The following is a 23,815-nucleotide window of genomic DNA, read 5'->3' as shown; positions in this document are numbered from 1 at the left end:
TGAAGATGTTCTTCTTTTATACCCACAAGATACACTCAGAGGTTCTACCTAAATGTGTAATGGTACTTTGGAACTGTCGTCCAAGGATGATGATAGTAGTGACGTTTGCACAGATTTATTATCAGGAAGATGGCAACCTGCAGGCACGAGATTGAGATGTTATACTAAGAATCCTCATGCATGAGAGGCGTGGCTTAGCGGCAACCATCATGGCCGCAACCTAGGGCTGCTCCGCGCCCCTCCAGTCCTACCGCACTGATCCAACCTACTTATCCAGCCAGAGGATGCATAATTAATTATGGGTGCACAAACGGTGCTGAATGAAACTTCCCCGGGCGAAATTGATGAAAGTGGGCAGGAGTTGTGCCGATCGATGACCCCGGCCTATCGCTGAAGAAGCTGGGGCATCGATTGCTGAAGTGGCCGTCCAAGGAGTTGAGGTTAAGGTGTGACCCACTCCTCCTCCCTCGGGGGGATTGTGAAATAACATCAGGCAGATCCGCAGTTTTCTGGGGCCCCCCACGGGGGTGAGACACTCACCTGGAGCCCCGGATAGGAACTGCGATCCCCGAGCATGCAGGGCCGTGACAGTGTTTGTGCATGCACATTTGTGCATGCGACCCACCGGAAGTGATCCTGTTGCTATTTGGGACCGCAGGACACTTTGAGGCTTCATGACGTCGGCGTTGTGGTGAAGATCTGCCTTGCTCCCGCAGACGACGAAACAGGCTGCACTCTCCCCGCGAGTGACTGCCCCCACCTTCACCCCGCATTGAGACAGGCCAGTGCTAGGTTTTGATCACGTTCTTGGGTGCAGCACACGCTGTGATACAGCGACTACACCCACTGTGGCGGAGATAGAAGGGGTATGAATGGCTAGCTAAACATTGGTCAGATAATAATCACAACATTTCCCAGGTCAGGTTTTCCATACTGGAACTCATAAAAATGCATGAGGGGGTCGATCTTACCAGATCCTTCCTCCAGAGAGAGATTAACTGGATACAATTTCTAAAAACACAAGAACCTGCAGGTCTTAATGAAAAAATAGATTTATCATGTTTTTTGTGACCCTTTTCACTTTGTCTGTATTCATGGCTGTCGCATGTATTTGGTAATATGCCACAAGCTCTCAACATTGGTTTCTTGTATATTTAATTGCTGTAAAATATTCCATTTCACTTCTATGTGGTTATTCCCTTCCTTATTTCTTTGTATACTTCACCCCTTCACTATCGAGTGTGTTCGTTTGCACCCCGTTTTAAGATGGCGCCCGGTTTTGATGAGGTCGAACTACAGAGTTCGTTGATAGCACTAAGTAAGGGAGTTTTTTTTTAACTACTAGTCTGTAGTGAGTACTTATGCTTTGGCTCTTGGTTCCGTTTTTATATTCTTACGTTTTACACCGTTAGTGGAGTTCTTCCCCACGCTTCTAGTTCCGATGAAGGATAAGTACCAGTCCGTCTTCAGTCTTTAGAGCACTGACATCATAGAGGAGCTGCAGGAAACGGAGTGAGCAGCGGTTGATTGAATCATAGTGAGACGGTCCGTTGGTGAACAGGAGTAGTCTTTTCTGACGTATAGAAAGAGGTAAGGTTTCGAGAGAGGAGTCTTTGTATTGAGTTGTGGAGTTTTTAGATCGTGCTAGTAAGTTTGGTTCCCTTCATTGTTGACAGGGTGCAGATCACGGTTGCTGCAAGTGTTTTTGTCAGCTTGGTAAAAGACTCCAAGAGCAACGCACCGTTTAGTAGATTTTCAGGAAATTCAGCAGTGAGGTTCTAACCACCATGTTTTGGTGAATGAATAGCATGAATTTCACAATACTATCCTCTTTTTGCAGGACTATGATTATCGTCGTTTCGGAACAGTGAGTATGAGAGGATTTTCCACACACAGTGGTGGGGGTTAAGGTTCTATTCTTTTGTTGATTCACCTTTCTTATGAGTCTTTCATTCATTTTTTGAATTATTTGCCATGTACTGTGTGAAGTCCTGATTTTCCTGTATTTGAGTCAGTTGACATTTTGTTTATTTCAGTTTCAGGCCCCTGATGAAGAGCTTTTAGAGCTCGAAATGCATTGGGCACAAGAGAAGATTCATCACTTCTGAATGCTTGTCACATAAAAATCTTTAGGAAAATATTTTCAAGTTGTTGCTGGAATGTCCATATGAGAATTTCTGCTAATAATTATGTTTATAATTTTGTGAAGTAAATTTGATGACTACTAACAGTTAAAGACTGATGTTTATTTTTGTTAAAACTGTTTAAAAATCAGTGTTATTCATTTTTTGAACTACATATAGCAACAGTGCATCGAGGTTAAGTGTGTCTCACACTTAAGATAGGAGATAGAAGGGGACCTACGAAGCTCTGCTGGATAACACTGGGGGTGAGTTGTATCTCTGTGGAGATTGGGCGGGCCCGTTGATAGAGCGCCCAACAATAATCTGTTCCCTGCTGGATCGGGTTTCAATGACTAAGAGGCCCCCCGTGACTGGAGGTGAGAGTACATAACTTTGAGTTGTGCTTAGGCTGTGGTTTATGGGGGCACGAGGAGTGAACTTGAAGAGTTCTTCCTGCTCCATCTACGTCATTGCAGTCGACTGCCTTAGGCCACATGGGAAGATCTACCCTGCTCCTCCACCTTTCCTTGGCACACCGGTGGCACATGAGTCTGCCTTGCAGCGGTTGCCCTCTTCTGTCTGGAGGGCTTAACAGCTGATAACGTCCCGGACCTAAGTGGCGACTGGACTGAGTGGCAAACTGGTGAACTGCGACTGAGTCACTTTCCGCGACCGACTTGACCTGCGAGGTTCTCCGCGACAGCTGCAAGCGGCGCCCTCACGGACGTTGACGCCCTTGGTGCCCCTTTCCATTGCTTGCCAGGTGTTTTGGAAATCAGAAGGGTGTTGTCGGCAAAGAGTAGCATTGGTGTTTTTTCCCTTACCAAAATGGGGGCATCTGCCGGGTCCTCTCTAAGGTGGCTTACCACCCCGTTCATATACTAAGAGAACAGGGTGGAAGCCAACAAGCACCCTTGGCGCACGCCCCTATTCACTTATACCCTTCCTTCAGCTGGCCCTGTGAACCCCACCTGACTCTGGCGTAGTTGTCCTTGTGCAGACATTTGACAAAATGTAGGATCTGTGGAGAGATACCTATTTCTTGTAAGACCAGCCAAAGCTTGTCCCGTGGCACTAAATCGAAAGCGGTTTTTAGATCGATGAATGCCAGGTACAAACTGCCCTTCTCCATTGTCACAACTTCCCAACTGATCAGAATAAATCTAAAGACCTGGTCCATTGTCCTAACTTTTTCCCTAAAACCTGCTTTGAAATGGGAGAGAACTTTTTTGTCCTCAATCCAGGACCTTGTCCTCATAAGGAGAACCCTGCCCACCACCTTCTGGATCACATTGATTAAGCTAATCGGCCTGTAATTGGCCGGGTCCTCCCTATCTCCTTTTTTATAAATTGGGACGACCTCAGCTCCTCTCCATGAATCGGGGATTGCAGCCCCCATGGCGATTGCATTCATTAAGGATAAAATAGACTGTGCCCGAGGCTTCAGGTCATGCAAGAGAAGATCACCAGGGAGACCGTCAGGGCCCGCAGCTTTTCCAGGAGTGATCCTATTTACTGCTAGTTGTACCTCGTGGAGATCAAACGAATCTGGTGGAAAGGGGGGTGGAGGAAAAATATTTTCGTCCCCCGTATGGGCTATGGGGAGACCTTCATTGCCAGAATATAGTTCAGTGAAATGTGCTGCCCATATCTGCCCTGTAATCTCTCCCCTTTTAAGTAGATCCCAGAGTAGAGTTGATTCCTCAATTTGGATGCATGTTTAAGTTCCTGCCAGTGGTCCTCGTTCCAGCTACGTTTTGCTTCAGCAAGTATCTTGTGGTATGCTTTCCTTGCAGATCGAATCGCCAAGGGGGCTTTCATTTTCAGCGCTTCAGTCAAAGCCGGCCTCTTCGCCCTGCACATAGGTGTATACCATACGTTCGTGGTCCGCACCGGACCACTATTCGGGCCTTGTTTCCCTTTGACAATAAAAAAGGATCCTATCTTATCTGTTGTTTCTGGATAGCTCACAGGGAATTGCAGTAAGCCCCCTGCTTCTCTTGGCAGACCTTCAAGCTCAATGATCTTTTGGTCCAAAGTGTCCCTGATGCTTAATATTTTAAGTTCTTTCTGTGAGACTCTGAGCCACTTGAGCCGTCTGTTGAAGTGTGAGGGGATTACCTCTCTTGTGGACATTGAAGTGGTTGTGTGAACGACTAGAGCAGAGGGCGACCAGACATTGTTCATTTGGAGACAGAGCGGCTTATGGTCGCTTACATCGGTTGGTTTGACAGAAATCAAACAACAAGGTTGTGTTATCATTAACAGTAATATGATTTGAGGCCGTGTCTTGCCGAGCTGTCGAACCTTGCTTCAGCCAGGTGATGTGGTTTACTCCTGAAACACACATTTCATCCCTCTTGAATGTCCTTTAATTAAATCTATATCTATACTACTATTATAAAGAGAGAACTTGCACCTTTGAGCCAGGTAAACTTGAAAAGTGCACCACCAATCGCAACACCGAATACAGTGTTGGAAATGGGGGGTCCAGTAGAAGGACATAGGCTATAAAAAAAACAAAAAAAAACGCTATTTAAAAAATAAACAATAAAATAAAAGTAGTCCCTAAGAAGTAGCGCCGGCCGTGTGTGCTAACGACGTGAACGTGCGTGCTGACATCATGGGTGGGGGGAGTGGCGGACAGGAGCCCGAGGAGGTCGAGGAGCAGCGGACAGGAGCGAGGAACTCAGGCTGAGGTAGGTGAAGCGAGGGGAGGATGGTCCGTCCTAAAATCCTGCTTTAGAGATTCGACTCTCTGTTGAGCAGAAAACCTCCTCACGAGGGCTTCTAAAACAAAATCGATCTTGCGGCCTGTCTGCAGCATAAAGTTCAATGGAGGTGCCTCCTTCGTGGATGTTTTTATAGGGGAAGAAAACGCTTGGGAAGAAAGCCTGCATAATTAATTCAGAGGCAAAGCGGGACGGTAGCAAGGGTAGCATCGCAAAGTTTTCTACTTAAAAGTTCAGTTCCATGTGTATGAAAGTGCATGAAATCCGGTGTGTCAGACAGACTCATAAACATCTATGCAGCCGGTTTCTTCCACCCGAGTCCCACCAGCAACTTCTTGCACTAAATATTCAGTGCAGCTATTTCCCTCCATTTCTGGGCGTTTGTCAGATGCAGCCCTGTAAATATTCCAATTAGCAAGTTGTGTTGGGGAACCAGCGCGCCCGGATGTTACCGTGCTGCAGCGAACGTCAAACAGGACCCATCTGAGTCTGCCGACTACACACACTGCTCGGTAAAAACACAAAGTGACACAAATGAGTTGTGATCCGCTCTGGGGAAATGAACAGAGACCTCGCTTGATGCAATGCACAAACTCAGACATTAATGCATTCGGCAGCGAGGACTGATTCACAACAAAAGAACTCGTGCTCTTTCATCCTGGTTTGTGACGGGGAAAATGGGACCTGGGGATTAAGCATTGGGTTCGGGACTGGAACTGGAACTTTTTTCAAAGGCTTCGAATGTTCACAAGTGTTTAGAAATGCGTGTCCGACGAATAACAAACACAATAAGGAAACCGACAAAAGCAATAATGTCTTTTGAGTCATAACCCACTAAACCAAGTTCATCCCTGTGAACTAAGCATTACCTTTCTACATACCTGTGATCTTGCTGCACAACAAATTAATTTAAAACACAAATCGGAGATGTTTAGGCAACAAACAAATCTTAACAGAGGAAACCTTCAGTCATGGTTGGACTGGGACTGAACGGACGCACTTGCACTAAAACATATGCCCTCATCTGTGAATTAAGGGGCATATTTATGAGTTCTGGGGCATCTCTGCAAATCAGCAGGGATGCGCCAGAACAAATGCGTCACTCAAAACTACCCTTGCGTCACGGCGGATGCGCCGCATTTACAATGCGGCGCGCCGTGGCGCAAGGGTAGGCAGATGCGTGACGCATCTCATGACGTAAGAGCGGCGCATCGTTGGAGTCGCGTCGCAAGCGCAAGGCGACTCCAGCAATGCTCCGTTGTGCCCTATACTTAACGTGCTGCGTCAGTCCTTACGCCTGCTTCAAGCAGGCATAATGAATTGACGTAGCAGGGTCGCACAAGTGCCTACGTGAAATCTTGTAGATTTCACGCAGGCACTTTTGCGAGGCGCACCTGCCCCGGAACGCCCACCCTGCGTCAGAACGCCCACATGTGGCGCTGGGCTTTACAACATGACGCATCTGCCTAGATGCGTCACGTTGTAAATGGGTCACAGGGATACGCCACGTTTATGCCGCCGTTGCGTCACGCAAGGTGGCATAAACGTGGCACAAGTGCCTTGTAAATCTGCTCCAAAGTACTAAAAGATGCCCATGTTTGCAAAATAGGAGAGTTTTGAACTTACATAGATGCCGTATACGTGTTTTGCAAGTTAAGGACGCATGCATAGATTTGAGCTTGCTTCAGGCAATATTTGTTTTAATCTATACTACTATTATAAAGAGAGAACTGAGTTGGTAAAAGTTTAATCCCTTTTGCTTTTCAAGGTGGAAATGTTCAAAATCTGGGGACATATTAGAGGTGGGTGGGTGGTACAGGAGTAGAAACCAGGCAAGTCAAAGAAGCAAGACAGGCCCACACATGACTCACAGGGGCACAGATATGCCTGACATAGCGAACAGCAGCATACACTTGGTTGATGCCTAGGACACACCCACTAATAGCCACAACCAATAATGTCAAGTATTTCAAGAACCCTATCATATGGATGAACACTGTATGGGAATTATATGACTTGGAGGCAGATATCTGTTTTCAACAGGAGACACATCTCCATCAAGCAGGCCTGCATAGAATACATCTTGCTGATTTCATAACACACCTTTGTGGAACAAAATACCAAGGCTAACCAAGCAGGGAGATGAGTAGCTGTAGATAGAGTGTGGGGTAGACAGCACATCACTCTAGCAGCAATATATGCCCTAATCGTGGAAAGGAATAGTTTCTAAAACAAACAATCCATCCATCTATACTACTATTATAAAGAGAGAACTTGCACCTTTGAGCCAGGTAAACTCGAAAACTACACCACCAATCTGAACACTCAAGACATCTTAGAAAACCTCAGGGCAAGCAGAAGGACATAGGCTACATAAAAATAAAAATAAAACGTTGTTTAAAATATTTACAAATAAAAATAAAGTAGTCCCTTGCAAGTAGCGCCGGCCGCGACGTATGCATGAGGGGAGTAGCGTCAGGACATGAGCGCCGGGAGGAGCGTCTGCGTGAGGGGAGGAGAGGAGTTCACCAGCAACAGCAATACGGGAAAACATGAGCGCCGGGAGGAGCTGCTGAGCGGTGAGAAGCGGAGGAGCAGTGGCAGCGCGGGGAGGAGCAGCGGATGAGGTAAGTCGGGACCTGGGGGAGGGGGGGGGTTACAAAGCCGGGGCAGGAGGCGGAAGGCGGGCGGGAGGCTCAAGGCGCGAGGCGGGAGGCGGTAGGCGCTATGCGCTATGCGCTATGCCCAATGTCGGGGCGGGGGGGCTCAAGGCACAAAGCTCAAGGTGGGAGGCGGTATAGCCAATTTCTGGGCGGAAGGCGGGAGGCGGGAGGGATGCGAACTGGGCAATGTCGGGGGGGTGCACAGAGGCTTAAAGTGCTGCCCCCAGCCCTTTTCTGCCCCAGGCAACGCTTGGGCGGGCTGCTAGTATATTTATAAATGGTATTGTTGATAATGCGGTGTTCTTTGTAGTCTAATTCTCAATATCCCTTCTGAATAGGTTAATTGTGGAGTAATACACTGGGGACTCACCTGTTATGTGCAGTGTATTTAAGGCAAGGGTGCAGCTAATACACACTACTCGCCTGAGTCTTAGCATGTGACCTGATAACAGCCTTGCACGAAAGCACTTTACTCTTTGCAGCTTTTTCCTGATTTCTATCTGTTCTCTCTAGCACCGTATGATATGAATAATCGAGAATTCTCCTGAATGGGACTAAGTTTGAAGCCTTGGATCCATGACACGTGTAGAAAAGGTATCTTCAGCCCCACTCTGCAGCAACCGGATTTCAAAGCACTGCCTGCCCCCATGTATGAGTGTGTGAATGAGTGAGACAGTGCATTACCAAGAGATTGAGTCTGATGACCCTGAGTGCACACCCCTTATGCGAAGTCAAAGAATGGGGGGGCTGAGCCTTGCACTGAGAGTTGCACAGTATTGCATCTCGCAGCGGATTCTGTGATCAGGCGATAAACACCAACACAGAGTGTCCTAGTGACCTTCCTCCCCTTCTCAAAGAACCCAAATGAATCACAAACTAGAGCTGGCTTCCTTCTCCAGCTCCAGGATGCAGTGAGATTGTGTTTGTTTCTTTTCATTGCAGTTGTTTTCTTACAGTGTGAAGGAGGGGTGTGCATTGTGCGTGCCCAGGCAAGTACAAATGGAGGGATTTCCTTAGGATTGGGAGGACATACAGGTTTGCTCTTTTTTAGATTGTTAGAAACTCTGGTCTATGTATTGTGTTTATATATACATTCATTCATTCATTCATTCATCATTGTAAGTGTTGCTACAAATTAGTAACAAAGTGGGGAGCAGAAGCTGGACAAGGGGCGGCGGATATTCCGTGAGCTTCCGGTGACGGGAGCGGCTCTTTAAGGATATGGAAGAGCTGCTTAATATGTGGTGGATCCTGGAAATGTTGAGCTCAAATAGAATGTCTTTCCTTGCCTCTTGTGGTGAGAAGGCTACATGTGGGGGCATGTGGCTGGTACATGAAAGATGCCTCTGCATGTGCGAGCGGCCAGCATCAGAGGCATCGGAACATGTATGGCACTTTTGTCAATATTGGGTAGGACCATAGGGCTCCATTAGTAGCTTCAGCAGCATCTGCTCAACGTGATTTGTCTGCTGGTCTCTGGCCTCAGAATTTACTGTGTTCTCTGCCTCTGGTTCTTAGGAGCCTAGACAATAAAGTGCTGTTTATAACATAGACACTTTCTTTAATAACTGGGTCCCCCCTGTCTTTATGTTTAATGTTTATAGCGTACCGACATCACAAGGGAATGTGTGACCCGTGCTCCATGCTCAGTGTTATGGACACTGACCATCACATGCTGACGTGCTTTCTTCTTTCTGTTTGTGCACTTTAAGCATACATACTCAGGATGCACCTGTGGTGTCAGCATCAGTTTCCTGGAACGCGCTCTCTTGTTTTGAATTAGAGTTCATTCAACTGTGAGTTTGCAGAGACAGGCCTGGGCTGTGGACCGTGGAGCCCACACAGCTCTGAGGACTGCGCTGCTCCCTGCTGCTCTGGAACATGGGGTACATGCACAGCAGTCCCCGCGTGCCCCCACCAGCAGTGCCCTAGTGTGTGCTGGGCCACATTGAACCACTAAACACAGACCCCCCCACACTGGGGCGGGGAAGCATCCGCGGACATGCGGGTGAGTTACTACCGACACAGGAGCTCAGTCACAGACCCCCCACACTGGAGCGGGGAAGCATCCGCGGACATGCGGGTGAGTTACTACCGACACAGAAGCTCAGTCACAGACCCCCCCACACTGGGGCGGGGAAGCATCCGCGGGCATGCGGGTGAGTTACTACAGACACAGGAGCTCTGTCACAGACCCCCCCACACTGGGGCGGGGAAGCATCCGCGGACATGCGGGTGAGGTACTACCGACACAGGAGCTCAGTCACAGACCCCCCCACACTGGGGCGGGGAAGCATCCGCGGGCATGCGGGTGAGTTACTACCGACACAGGAGCTCTGTCACAGACCCCCCCACACTGGGGCGGGGAAGCATCCGCGGGCATGCGGGTGAGTTACTACCAACACAGGAGCTCTGTCACAGACGCCCTCCATGTTCACCAAGTAATTGGTCTGTTTATTTGCTACATTTTCACTGCAAGCTGTATTGTGTGTGCCAGCTTTTTATATTCACTGTAGCAGTGTAAGTGACATTTTATCACCAAAGAAGGGAGGCACCTAGGTCTGTATAAAACCAGTAATATCTTATATAACATAGTATACTATTTGTAGCCTAGTATATTTATGACAGGCTCGATCCATGTATATAGGATATGGTTGTTTGATACATTGCCATATGGCAAATGAAGATAGAAATAATAAAGTAATGACCAATGTCAATAAGTTATAAGATTTATTTTTGCGAACCCCTGTTTTTGTATATATGAAAATGTATCCTTTTCAATACAAAGTCCTTATTTAAATATATATACCTGCTTTTAAAATGTGTTCATGCTATTTGAAAATACCCTTCAATTAAGTTGTAATTTCAAGTTTTGACATATTAAAATATTCAGAAATGTATTTATAAGTGCTTGAATAATTGCCTTGTTTGACATTCTTACCAGTTATATTAATTTTAGACAGTTGACATTTTTCTTCCATTTACCATTTGGTGCCTGCTTCCTCACCCGGGGCATATGACTGAGTGTAGTTGACAGTTAGACTTTGTGGACCCCTCCCAGATAGTCACACAATACAGGGATTACGTGTGCTTGAATGGTCCATCCACTGGCAGGATAGGGCAGAGGAGCTGGACTCAGCCCCACTCACAACTGAGTAGGCTGTGCTCTGCCTTCACACAAAGGGCTTGTCACCACTGCGTTGTTCCTGCTGCCAGGTTGGAGCCAGGGCAAGGGAGTTAGGAATTAACAAGCACTAGAAACCTCTAGATACTTCTCCTAACTTCAAAGAAGGCACCTGGATTGAAAATAGGGCCCTAAGACCCGCTCTTTGGTTCACTTTTCTGGCCAACAGAGGGATGCTCATGAGCCTGCCTGCTGCTGTGGCTTGCTGTGTACTCTACAAGACTACTTTGCTGCACTGGAATGACTGTGTTGCTGACTGGAGCATGTTTTGCACCCTTCGAGCACTGCAATTCTGCTTCAGCCTTGCTTCTCATCTAGAAACCAGGTTTACCAGAATGAGTGCAAGGGCTAGTTTCCTGCCCCCCCGTTCACAGGCACAGGGACATACCAGACTCCCACCATCTTGTACCCACACCTGGATCCAGCCTGTGTGAGTCCTAACCCCATAAATTGTGGCCCTCCAGTCCTGGAACCTTGGTGGTAGCACTACACGTACCAAGTTAGCCAAGATTCAAAATGTGGGACTTAGTAAATGTTTTGCTAAAAGCTGCTCAGAGGCCGAGAAAGTATTGGGACCAACCTGCTCATCTATCTGCCTAGGGTGCATCTCTGGTCAGCCTGACTTGGCGGATGCTCCCTCTATGTTCTTCTCCAAAGCAGCAAAACCTGTTCAGTGGTCCTCCGCCAAAGGGTATCCAACCCCCTGGAACTGTGTTCAGCTACAGCCTCCAGCCCCATCTCACTGGAGGTTTTTGACTTCCAAAAAAGTGACTAAGGGCCTCATCTAGATATTGGTGGACAGGTTACTCCATCACAACGGTGACTCATATCCTTTCTGAGGAAATATAAATCCCGTTATATCCTCAGCTGACGGGACGTCCGTCACTCTTGTAACGGAGTAACCCGTCCCCCAAGCTCTAATCGTGCCCTGAGCCTGAATGCATAAATCTTCAATGCATCTTCATCCATTGGCTCCTCCATGGTAACGCTCCCTCCTCAGACACTGCCTGCAACCTTGCCCCGCTGAACCTAACCTTCTCAAAGCATGTCCTGAAAATTCTTCTAAAGGTAAGTGAGGACTGCCCCCAATACATTTCTTGTATCTGACACACACTCCTTTCCCGCGGTCAGCCATATCTTTGGACTTTTGACCTATGACCGGGTCTTGTGCTACTAGATGTCCCCAATTGGAGCTTTGATCTTATAGGTGTTCGTTTTTACTAAATACATTACAAAATCAGTATTCCGGTTCTAATCATTGGATTTTTGTCATTTTGGCGTCAAATAATGTATTACAATTTGCTCCATTTCCTAAACTGGTGTGGAATATTTCCTGTGTTGTGTTTTGTGGGCTGCATAAATACTTTACACATTGCCTCTAAGATAAGCCTAACTATTGTTTTTTTTGCCAAGCTGCCCAGGGTTAAGCACAGGTTGTTTAGTGACTTTTTGTGGTTCACTCTGCCAGGGATTGTGGCGGTTGCTTGACCAGGGCTAACACCGCAGTCAACCAACAGCTCCATTCTTTACAGAGGAAAAAGAGAACGAGTGTCTGCGCAGTCTTGTGTCAAACTTGTGGTATTTCTTCTCTCCCCCAACACCGGCGGGACCCTTGCAGTACATAAACTATCCTTTAATAGTTTCCTCGTTTTGTACATGTGACATACAATGCAGCACATATGCAAAGAGGGAAAAACAAGTAGAAATAAAAACATTTCTCTTTGCTATGCCAGTCTCAAAGAAGTGTAAGGTTTTGGTGAAAACACTTGACCACAATTGTTAGTAGATAGGAATTTGTGTCAAAGCACATTGTTGGTTGCGTCGGGACAACAATGTACCACCCATGGAATGTCTCATTGAAGCAAAATAGCAAAAAGGGGCACTACTTTGGGGTACATTCCAAGGCAAATCCTGTTTGTATTGGATGTTGGAACACTGGAATGTTGAGAGCTCCATTGAAAACAATGTAGTAGTTCCGGGCTTAAAATGGCGGGTATAAATCCAGGGCTCCAAAATGTTCATGTTTTTCTTCATATTTTTCCCTGTTTAATATAGAACATTCCACCCTCACTGGGTGGAATGTTCTAATAGCCTTATATCCCTTCTGCCTCAGGCTTTAGTGGTTGTTAATACCCCTCTCCCTCATTATAGGCCGTCATCTGCGGTTTGGTCCTATTACTTGGGTTCAGGGCCTTTAACAGACAGCTGTGCCGGCTCTGCAGAGGGCTATAAGGCTATAATAAATCCCAAAACAACACTGCACTGGGTTTGCACCACAAAGGTGATGTAAATCTGGAGCAAAGTGTTTGTAAATCTGAGCCACTGTGTCTGCTCATTACTGGCGTTGCACTCTTCAATACGAAAAAGATGCTGACATCTATGGGAACCTGGAAAAACACTAATATTTTCAAACAGTGGTTCTCATTGGTATCATTTGCATAGTTTCCAATAATCAGTGATATCAATGTTTGCATTCTATGCATTGAAAGAAAGTAAAGAAAGAACCACAACCAAAAAGAATATAGTATAAGAGACACTAATGCAACGTTTAGTAATCTTCACAGAGTTGAAGCTTTAGTTTATTTTGACCTTTTGTCTCAATATTTTGACCCTCAACTCGATATAGGGTTCTCATCAGGACATTGGTGATAGGGAGCATAAAGGCCGCCTTAAACTAGAGGCATATGCTCATCCCATCTGGTACAGAAGTGAAGGATGTGCTTGTTTAATCTGCCAGTGGTAATCAAGAAGGCTATACTCACTCAAGCATAAGGACTCACCTGGAGTGATAGCACTGGTTCCTGTGCTGCCGGAGTCCACCAGCATGAGGAGGGAGCCAGCACTGTGCTCACTCCTCCATTGATGTGAAGTCTTTCCCCAAGGTATATTGGGAACACGATGAACATCAGTGTCCAACTGACAGTGTTACCATTTTATTTCAGGGGTTGTGGCTCTCTTTCTTTCAGTGGGGGCACATTTCACAGTAACAAACTGTCTTGTTTTTGTTCGTGTGTTTTTAAGATTTCATGCTTCTCTGCTTAGGAACTTTGGAAAGTAGATAAAATGTTTGTACTTATCTAAACGGAGTGGATGTTGGTCTTCTTTTGTGATATAATAAGCAGTGATTTCATTGAATATTTGAAACTACACAGAGGATACCGATCAGACCCAATGTTATATTATTTATTACTTACTACATATCAAATCATGCAAAGTATTTGTCAAACAAGCAAAATTGTCTAGTAAAATAGAGTCCTTTGTTTCCTGCTAACCTATTCCTGTACATTGACACTTGCAACATATACCTGCAAGTATGCCACTAGAAAGATGGACTTGCTCCATATAAATAGCTGCAAGCATGCTTCATAGCACTTCAAATCTTTCAAAGTTCACAGGTCAGGGTTTCAATGCACCTCCCAAAATGGCTGCTATTCACACACATGTATGTGAGATCGCAAGTGCACGCCAGATGTCTCAGAACTTCTGCGACATCAGCATTGAAAGGAGTGCACGGCGAGACAGATACATTGTCTTGTAGATTTATGTAGATTTTAATGTTATTTTTTCAAACAAATCTTTGTTTTTATCCTTGATTTTTGGGGGGACTTCGACAGTGAATGGGGGATTTACTGGGGGAAGTGAGTTTTGCACTATGTACGACACAATTTAGCAATCAACCACAACCATAGAGTGGGACAAACACGTCATCGCTCTAGTAGTGGGACTTTAGGCATTATACAATGGAGACAGAGCAGCGGGCCCACCCCAGGAGCACCGAAGGGGTGCCAAAGCTAGCCTGTTTGCTCCCGTCTGAGCCTGAATGAGTCTAGAGGCTAGAAACCCTGGGGCTTATTTATGAGGCCGTGCATCACTTTTACGCCGCCGGGCGTAAAATAGGTAGATGCGTCAGTTTGTAACCCCCTGCGCCACATTATACCTGCGCCAGGTATAATGTATGCAAGGGGGGGCAGTCCGATGCAAGAAAGGGTCGTAGAAGTGATGCAGTGAAATCTATAAGATTTAATTGCGCCACTTCTAGGACGCAAATGCATCAATATCTTATGCCTGCCTCATGGCAGTGTAGTGTGTCGATTTAAATTCTGTATGAATTTCCCGATTTATGCTCTTATATAGGTACAATTCACATTACCCTTATTTAGGCATAGAAATCCAGCCCGTATTTAGGCATTGCTCATGCTAACCAAATACAGGCATGGCTACTTACATCCGTTCATCCAAGTCATTACGATTTCTTGGAAAACCAGACTCTTAAGCCTTTAGGACTTCCCCTTGCTTGGATATTGATTTCTCCAAGAACTCATTTATTATGCATGAACATCTATTCCTTAGGGGTTCATTCATGATGTTCTTATGCCCGACTTTTACGTCAATACTGGCATTCCTAAACACCTTCAAGGTATAAATATGCCTTCACTTGCAATGGCAAACCACAGTTCGGTCCACGGTTCGACTGCCTACTTGCACAACACGGCTCACCACGGCAAGTTTGGAAGGAAGTCCAGTCACCTACTAACGCACTGACCAGACGCTGCCACCCTTCCTCGCAGAGAATCCAGCTCCAGTGTTTCTGACTCCCCTTGTGGGGTGTTAGAGATCGAGACTCGGAAAGAGATACCAACCTCTGTCATTCTAACAAATCCAGTTGCAATTCCAACCATTGACAGAACTGCCTCTGGCTATTTCATTTACTCTGATATGTTTTCTGAGGATCCCAGCGAACCTGAAACAACGCCAGCACAAAGAACTTTCAAAAAACAAGCACCAGACTTTTTTCATCTCCTGAAAAAGACTTATCTGGTTTCAGCATGGATTGAACTGTGGATTGTTTTAGGAATATTCTTCTTTCTACTTTGGTTAGCTCTAGTAATCACTCTGGGTATGCTGATAAATTGAAAATATATATTCAAATGGACACAGCAAGTAAATAAGAAAACTTACTTCTCCAGCCACACAAATCATCCCATTGTGAACAAACAGACTTGTCAGCAGGCCTACCAGAGCCTATCAGGGATATAGGAACGACACTACAGCAAGCGTAAGACTGACGCAGGCCCTTTCACATGGGACTTGCCCATGTGTAAATGATCCATTGCTGAAGTTATGTCACTTTTGTAACACACTCCAGCAATGCGTCATTTTAGCGCCTACAGATACGTCAGAAAATACTGACGTATCTGACACTCCATGCGACATGATGCGTCATACTGTAAATATGATGCATTATTGGTGTCGCAAGGAGGGAGCAAGGAAAAGTGACACATCGTTTTTTTCTCGCAGCAATGTGTCACTTTTCATAAATGAGGCCCCCGGTGCCTTAACACCCAATGCAGAGACTTATGCAAGGGGCTATCTACTCCAAGTTCGAAGTTTGCCGAAAGATAACTGCCTTCATGTAATGGACTTAACCAAGGACCTTACTTCCAGTACTACTCCTTCTCCCTAAACTGGAACTCATGAATGCCACTGTTTAAGACCAAATATAAAATCTTCTATTTAACTTGTAGATCCCTCCTGTGCCAAAAGTGGGAAATCATTTCCTTCCTGGAAAACAAAAAGCCTTAAATTCTTTTCCTAAAGGGAACTTGGCTCCTTACAGAGTTAGGTCCAGACATAATTCAGGCACTTCCTCCAAACCAATATTTAGCTTTCAAAGATAGAATAGACAGAAAGGAGGGGCCTTGCAATTGATTTGAAGGCCTCTCCTAATTCCCTTACCTGCCTTAACGGCCTGCTCCTCCTACCTACCCCAGTGTGAAAGTCTAATCTTTTCAATTTCCCTGTCACAGACATTTATGTTCATGGTTGCTTTAATCTCTGAGACGTGCTGCAAACCAGCAAGGCCTGAGGGACTAACCACTCGTTGGGGAGTCAGGGCACGTCTGGAGCAACCAGGGAAGCTCAAGGAAAAGAAGAGTTATCTGCATGGGGACCCATCAGTCGACAAACCAGGGATCGCAAGGGGCCTCAAGCAGAAATGATAGGAGTGGGCTCACGGAACACTCGTGGAGTGTAGGCCCACAATCTTCGGTGCAGATGGTGCTCAGGGCTTGGACTACAAGCAGCCCAATGTACAACTTCGGGAAAGCTCAGGAAGTTGATGCACTTGCAAATGTGCACCGTGTCCAGGAGTTCCGGTTCCACATCACTTCTGAGGGCTGCAGGTCTCAGCTTTGCTGGGATCTCGTGTCGGCCTCTGAGAATTCTGGAAGTCTGTGTCTTGGGTCACAAATACTTTGGAGTGTGGCGGGAGCTTCGGAAAGGCAGACCGCAAGATGCTTCTTTGGTGCCTGTTTGAACGGGGGAGTCACTCCTTGACCCCAAGGGAGATACTTCAGTACTCTAGTCTTTAGTAGTGTGTTGAAGTTCCAGGATTCAGTTTCAGAGTTAAGTCCAGGTATAATCTAAAGTCCTGTTGCTAGGGGCCCCTTACTTATACTGAAGAAAGGGTTTGGACATACTCTGGGGAGCCACCTATGGGACGGTCTTTTCCTTTGTCCAGTTTTGCACCAGAGCAGGGGCTTACTACCCCTGTAACCGGTTTGAATTGGGGTATGCACAGGTGCCCCATGCACTGTCTGAAAAGCATTCTCTGAATGCACCCACCCAGCCCAAATACACTAAAGCCTGTCTGGAAATTGTTTACACCTCCCTGTGAGAGGAAACATATTGTCCAGGTCTCTCCTGCTGGCGTTTCGTCCAGCAGCAGGAGGTCAGACCTGTGTCTGTGGTTGCAGCATCCATTTTATGATGCTAGGGTTCTTTCAACCTATTACAGGTTAGGTCTGTGTGTACATATCTCTCCCTCTAGAAGGGTTGAATTCTACCCCCGCCACCAGGACTGGCGGGGGGTAGGATTCCAAAGTGTTTGACACCAAACACCACATGTTTCCATGCAGCCACTCAAAATTTAGCATTTACCACGAGGTTATGATGCACTTAAGAGTATATGGTCTGGCTGCATCACAGAACAGCCTCAGAGCATAGGCTCCAAAAGCTGCATAGGGGTCCAGCTCATGCATGGGCACCCTCTCACACAAAACCAAGTACTCTGCCTTCAGGATTGATAAGGCCTGCCATAGGAGTGACTGATAGGTGTATATGTGTCAGTGATTAAAGGTAGATATAGGTAGCCTATATCTTATTAAGGGGTGCATTCACCACTTACCCAGGCTGCAGTAGCAGACCTGTGGTGCAATTTTGTAAGGCTTCCCAGGGGTGGCATAATACATGCTTCAGCCCCCGGTAGGCCTCTGGGGTACCTATGCACTTGGTACCTAACGTACCATATACTAGAGACTCACAAGGGTAACCCAGTAATCAATCTGGAGTGTATCTAAAGTACATGCAATCATTTTAGAGAGGAAGCTGCTAGGCTGGGGTCCTGGACAGCAGGGCCTCAGCCAGACTAAAGTTGAGAAACAGTGAAACACCAGCAAAAAGTGGGGGTAACCATTGTAAGCCGATCCTACTCTCCTACAACTCTATCTAGGCACGCCTTTGGTAGTCGCTCCGAAATTACAAGTGGTGCAAAATGCTGCGGCATGCATCCTACTTGGAATTCCCAGACATTAGTCAGCCAGAAAACTCTTCAAGAACTAGCAAGTTGATTATGAGAACTGCAGTCATTCACCCCTGTACTCACGGTGGCACAGTAGCGGTGGTCCTGTAGCCGCCACATTATGAGGGCCTTTTATGAAATGGCGCAGTGCAGAAGGCCAATTTAATATGCAAGGCTAGACTGCCGCAATCCGCTGAGCATAATGTGAGTTTCCCCACCACCAGCCTTTTCATGGCAGCGGTCTAGCCTTGCATTTTATATAGACCCTCTGCACTGCTTATGGCGTGCTATATTACATCACTCATCATGATATGGTCAGTGATGCCATCACTGTCACCGACGACACTGATGACATTATCCACAGAACCACTCACACACCTACTCATACACCTGGGAAACATCATTTACAACGCATTTATTACAACGCACTACCATTACAACGCAACCATTACAACGCAAACCATTACAACGCATTGCGATGGGGGGCGCTCTAGGATAGGGAATATATTTAATTTACTATCCAACACCTTCCCTACTATCCACGGGGACTGGAGTTGGAATAGTAAATTAAATAAATCACTATCCAGCGCTTAAAAGCACTATGCGTTGTAGTGGTATGCGATGTAAAAACCGCGTTGTAACAGCAGGCGTTGTAATAGCCTGCGTTGTAACGACACCAATCCATACCCCTATACAACCTCTAAGGTTTTTAATGTTATTCCCTAACTATAATGTTTTTTGAGTGACTTTCTAAGGTTTTAAAATGTTTAATTCCTAGTTTTAACCTGTAATCTTTGAGTGTGAATGAGTGACTGAGTGCATGAGTGTTCCAGTGTGTGTATGACGGAGTGCATGAGTGTCTCAATGGGTCTGTAAGTGGGTGCATGAGCATCTGAGTGGATCTGTGAGTGGGTGTCTCTATCTGAGTGGATCTGTGAGTGGGTGCATTAGTGTCTGAATTGGTCTGTAAATGGCTGTGTGAGTGACTGTATGGGTATATGAGTAGGTGCATGAGTGTCTGAGTACATCTGTGAGTGGGTGTGTGTGTGTCTATCTGTGTGTGTGCGTGTGTTTGCGTGTGTGAGTTCAATTTTCTGTGTGGTGTCAGTAGCTGCGTGAGTGGCTCAGCCACAAAGGAACCACACCTGGCCTTTTATCCAACAAGAGTCCACAGTTTTGCTCAAATTATCTACTTAAGTAGAGTACTATCTTTTGGTTAAGTAGAAACTGCTACCTCTTTTGGTAAATGTCCAGTGCTTATTCTACACTACATCTTTGTAGTTGACCGGGAGGAAATGGCTCCAGTGACCTTTTGCCACGACTATTTCATTTTACAACTCACAAATTGCGATTTTTAGTAACTTGCAATTAGCGAGTAGCAAAATGAAATGTTCTAATGTGTCCCAGACAAATTTGCAATTGCCACTGGGGTTGCAAATTACCTACCTCATTAATATGCATAAGGTAGGTCCCAATTTGCGATCCATTGGGAATTACTTGTAACCACAGGGATGGTGTCCTGCTGGGGTCAAATATAGCACATTACAACACATGCTTTTACTTCGAGTAGGTAACAACGCAGTAATTACAACAACTGTGTTGTTACAACTCGATGCCATTACTACACAAGTCATTACATTGACTTGCAGTAGATGGCGCCGTAACATTAGGAATATATAATTTAGTATTCCAACTTAAGCCTACGCAACAGTAGGGAAGGTGTTGGAATAGTAAATTATACTATTCCTTCCGTTAGAGAGCCATCTACTGCAAGTCGATGTGATGACTTGCCTAGTAATGGCATCGCGTTGTAAGGACCGCGATGTAAAGGTTGTTTCCCGCTAGGGTCAGTTGACCACCATGTCTGCAATAGGTTTTTAAATAAAGCATTTTTTTCTGAAATGCAGCCATTTTCCTTAAAGGAAAAAGGGATGCATTTAAAAGTTAAATTAGTCAGTACCTCCTGCACACCGTACAACTTCAACCAAAGAGCACACTTTGTGACCTCAAGTAGATCTATATTACAACTCTGTAGGTCCTGCCATGTTCACGATGTCTACTGCATTATCCCTGCCTTAGAAAGAGCTATGTAGTACATGGTTCCCACACTCTGTTTCAATGTCACCTTGACACCCGTGTGCTGACAGGCGGAAACGTTGTGAGTGACTCGTAGGAGCAGAGGAAACACAGAGCGCTCAGCCTGCGAGCCTCATGAAGTAGGATGCTGCTGCTCACGGCAATCTAGCCACAGTTGATCCGTGACAGGCCAAAATGACAAGTTCTACCTGGGCGGCTTGCGACAGAGCACGCACCATGCATTCCAGGCTATCACGCAGACATGGGTGACAGGAGGCCCCTCAATGGAGCTCATCCTACTTCTCCATGTCCTGGAAGTGATTCTCTGCCTTTCCTGTTGCTGTTGCAGAAGGAGGGAAAGGGGACAGTTGACAGCATGTCCTGCAGTCCAAAGTGCTTTGTACCTCTTGCAAGCAGCCACGCGGTCCTCCGCACAGGGCATGCTCGACTTAAGGAAAAGGATGCAGTATGCTCCATATTTATGTGAGCCCTGTAGCCAGCGGTGCCCAAAGCTCAAGGTTGCAGCAAGGGGGTGAGGCAGGGTCCTCTCTCCCAAAGTTCATTGTACAGTGCAGTATCCTGGTGCGACTGCACTTGATACGCTTCACACACCTAGGCACTGCCAATTTGGGATAGCAACACTGGCCAAGTAACCTTCCGCCTGCCCGCAGAACCCCAGGCCTGGGCTGAAACTCCACTAGCTCTGCCCAGGACTACTTATAAAATAAAATAAGGCAACACAATTTTACCCTATGGGAGTACCAGGCATCACAGTAGTGAAACATTTATTTAGGAGTTTTTCAGTACTAAGACATGTAAAACCTAGAGGTACTTGCCTAACCTTTTTATTAAAACGCACCCTGCCTTATGGACTACGTAGGGCCTACCTAAGGCTTAAGATATATGATAAAAGGGGAGTTTAATGCTTGGAAATTGGGTTATATTGCTAAGTCAAATTGGCAGTTTATAACTACATTCAGGTTGCATTGGCAGGTTTGGGCCATGTTTTAAGGAACTAGTTAAGTTGGGGGCACAGCACAATAGGTGCTGCTGGCCCACTAATAGGTGTAAATGTATATGACATACCACTTTACTAGGGACCTATGAATAAATTAAATATGCAAATCGGGTGTAATCATGTGTAAACCAATCTTACTGTGTTTTAAGGATAGAGCATAGGCATGTTAGCATTGGTTAGCAGTGGTGAAGTACACAAATCCCCAAAGCCAACAAAATTCAATTCAACAAAATAGGAAAGTGAAGAGAAAATGTTTGGGAGAAGGCCATCCAAGGGCTGACAGTTCTCCCAAATATTTTATCACAAACATAGCATATTCTACATTTTATGAGTTCCTTAATCGAATGTCACCTGTGTTCAGATCTTCTCTAGTGGATTAGTATAATTCTACTATTTCTGTTTCATTTACCATCACACACTGCTCTTGTTCCTAAATTCTACCATCTTATTCAAAAGAAATATTCATTCCCTGAGGAAACTGTGATTGAGGATTAACAAAAATGTACTTTTGTGTCAGTTGAATTGCTATTTACTTTTTAAATCAGTGCTATTATTGTCATGTTAAAACAACTTCAATGATTGTTAATAATAATGGATCAATTTCCTCTTCTATCCTCTTCTTAGATGATGTACAGAGCAAAGCCTATTTGTTCAGACAACAGAACTGAGGTTCCAGGATTTATCCTTCTTGGTTTCCAGATTCTGCCTGAGCTGAAGCTTTTCCTCTTCCTCATGTTCCTGTTCATTTACTTATTGACAGTGGTCGGGAACATCTTAATACTTGTGACAGTGTCTGCTAACAACAGCCTCCACTCTCCCATGTACTTCTTCTTGGGAAATTTGTCATTTTTGGAAATCTGGTATACAACAAACACCGTGCCCACCATGCTGGGTGGGTTTTTATCAGGCAATATCACACTTTCTCTGGCTGGTTGTGTCATACAGTTAAATATATTTGGTTGGCTTGCAATTACTGAGTGCTTTCTCTTGACGTTGATGGCTTATGATCGATATATGGCCATTTGTTACCCATTGCATTACAGTACGCTCATGAGCCAAAGACTTTGCCTACTCCTTGTCCAATGTACCTGGGCAGCTGGATTTTTAATTGCAATGATTACAAGCATTTTGATTTACCAGTTGAATTTCCCAGCTCACAATTGGATTGACCACTTCTTTTGTGATAATATGCCTCTTTTAAAATCTGCATGCTCAGATATCTACCTAGCTGAGATGTTTTGTGTTGTTGTATCATTCACTGTTACACCAATTCCTTTTCTGTTAATTGTTGTCTCATATATGTACATTATTGTAGCCATCATAAGAATACCTTCAGCTACAGGGAGACAAAAGGCTTTCTCCACCTGCAGCTCCCACCTCCTTGTAGTTGCCATGTACTTTGGTACTTTAATAGCTTTATATGTAGCACCATCAACTGGTCACTCCCTCAATATAAACAAAGCTTTGTCCTTGCTGTACACTGTGGCCACACCAATGCTTAACCCAGTTATATACACCTTGAGGAACAAGGACATCCGGGGCGCCATGAAAATCACTTTCCAAATAGTTTGTAGCCGTCATGGAGATCGACCATCCCAATTTGTATTTTGTCACACAAAAACAACATTCTAAGGAAAGAGGTGTTGAAACATTCAGACAGTATCTCTTCTAGTTACTAATTTATGATATCACATCCATTTGCAAAGCACTCTCTTCTGCATAGAACACCAGCTGACCCTAATGCAAACAGAGCAACAAAGAAGAGACAGCAGAAACCACCAAAGAGAAGCCAACACCAGTAATGGAAGGATGATGGCATTGTAGGACCATGATGAAAACATATGAAAACATATGGAACATGTGGCCTTTAAAGTAATTGAATCACATACTCAAGGTGACTTACAGCTACACTGACAGCTCTGTCTCCCAACTCACCTCGTGTATCACTGACAGCGACTTCAGTGATATTTACTATTCACATAAAAGTTTTATTCTTGAAAGACCTCCACATGTCAGCTCAATTCCAGATTTGCTTCTCTCCATTTTAAGTACAAATCCGTATCGCTGTCCAACAGAAATTTGAATGGGGTCTTGTTTGTAACCTTAAAAACTTAGACCATGAAGGGCTAGGTTTGATTTCTGACATGCCCAACACAGCTACTGATGCTGGCCCATGTATGGCTAACTATAATGATATCAAGTACAACACTGTTGATGATCTTCCCACTCTTAAGCCAAAAAAATAAACAAATCAAAAATACTGCCATGTGGTTCTTAGCAGAATTAAATCAAGAATGAATAGAACAACCTTAGAGGACATACGGTAATGTTATCTAATCAAAAAGAAAGTACAGAAAACTAAGAATTGAACCACAGACACTCCTCTAACCCTACTCCAGGGATCTCTCATCCCTCTTCTTTTGTAAATGTGAGGCTTTCT

General features: G+C 45.3%; 1 protein-coding gene across 1 annotated transcript; it reads left to right on the top strand.

Annotated features, from left to right (window-relative positions):
• Positions 1-4,768: 4,768 nt before the first annotated feature.
• LOC147678828 (olfactory receptor 11A1-like) lies at positions 4,769-23,609 on the top strand. The gene is made up of 2 exons (XM_086946644.1): positions 4,769-4,822; positions 22,000-23,609. Exon 2 carries the CDS (start codon positions 22,000-22,002, stop codon positions 23,005-23,007), a length of 1,008 nt encoding a protein of 335 aa, XP_086802770.1. The 5' UTR covers positions 4,769-4,822; the 3' UTR covers positions 23,008-23,609.
• Positions 23,610-23,815: the final 206 nt, after the last annotated feature.

The sequence above is a fragment of the Lissotriton vulgaris genome, chromosome 12 (genome assembly GCF_964263255.1).
Source record: "Lissotriton vulgaris chromosome 12, aLisVul1.2, whole genome shotgun sequence".
Taxonomy (NCBI): Eukaryota; Metazoa; Chordata; class Amphibia; order Caudata; family Salamandridae; genus Lissotriton; species Lissotriton vulgaris.
The sequence above is the reverse complement of the archived record's forward strand: the minus strand, read 5'-3'. Positions and strand labels throughout refer to the sequence as shown.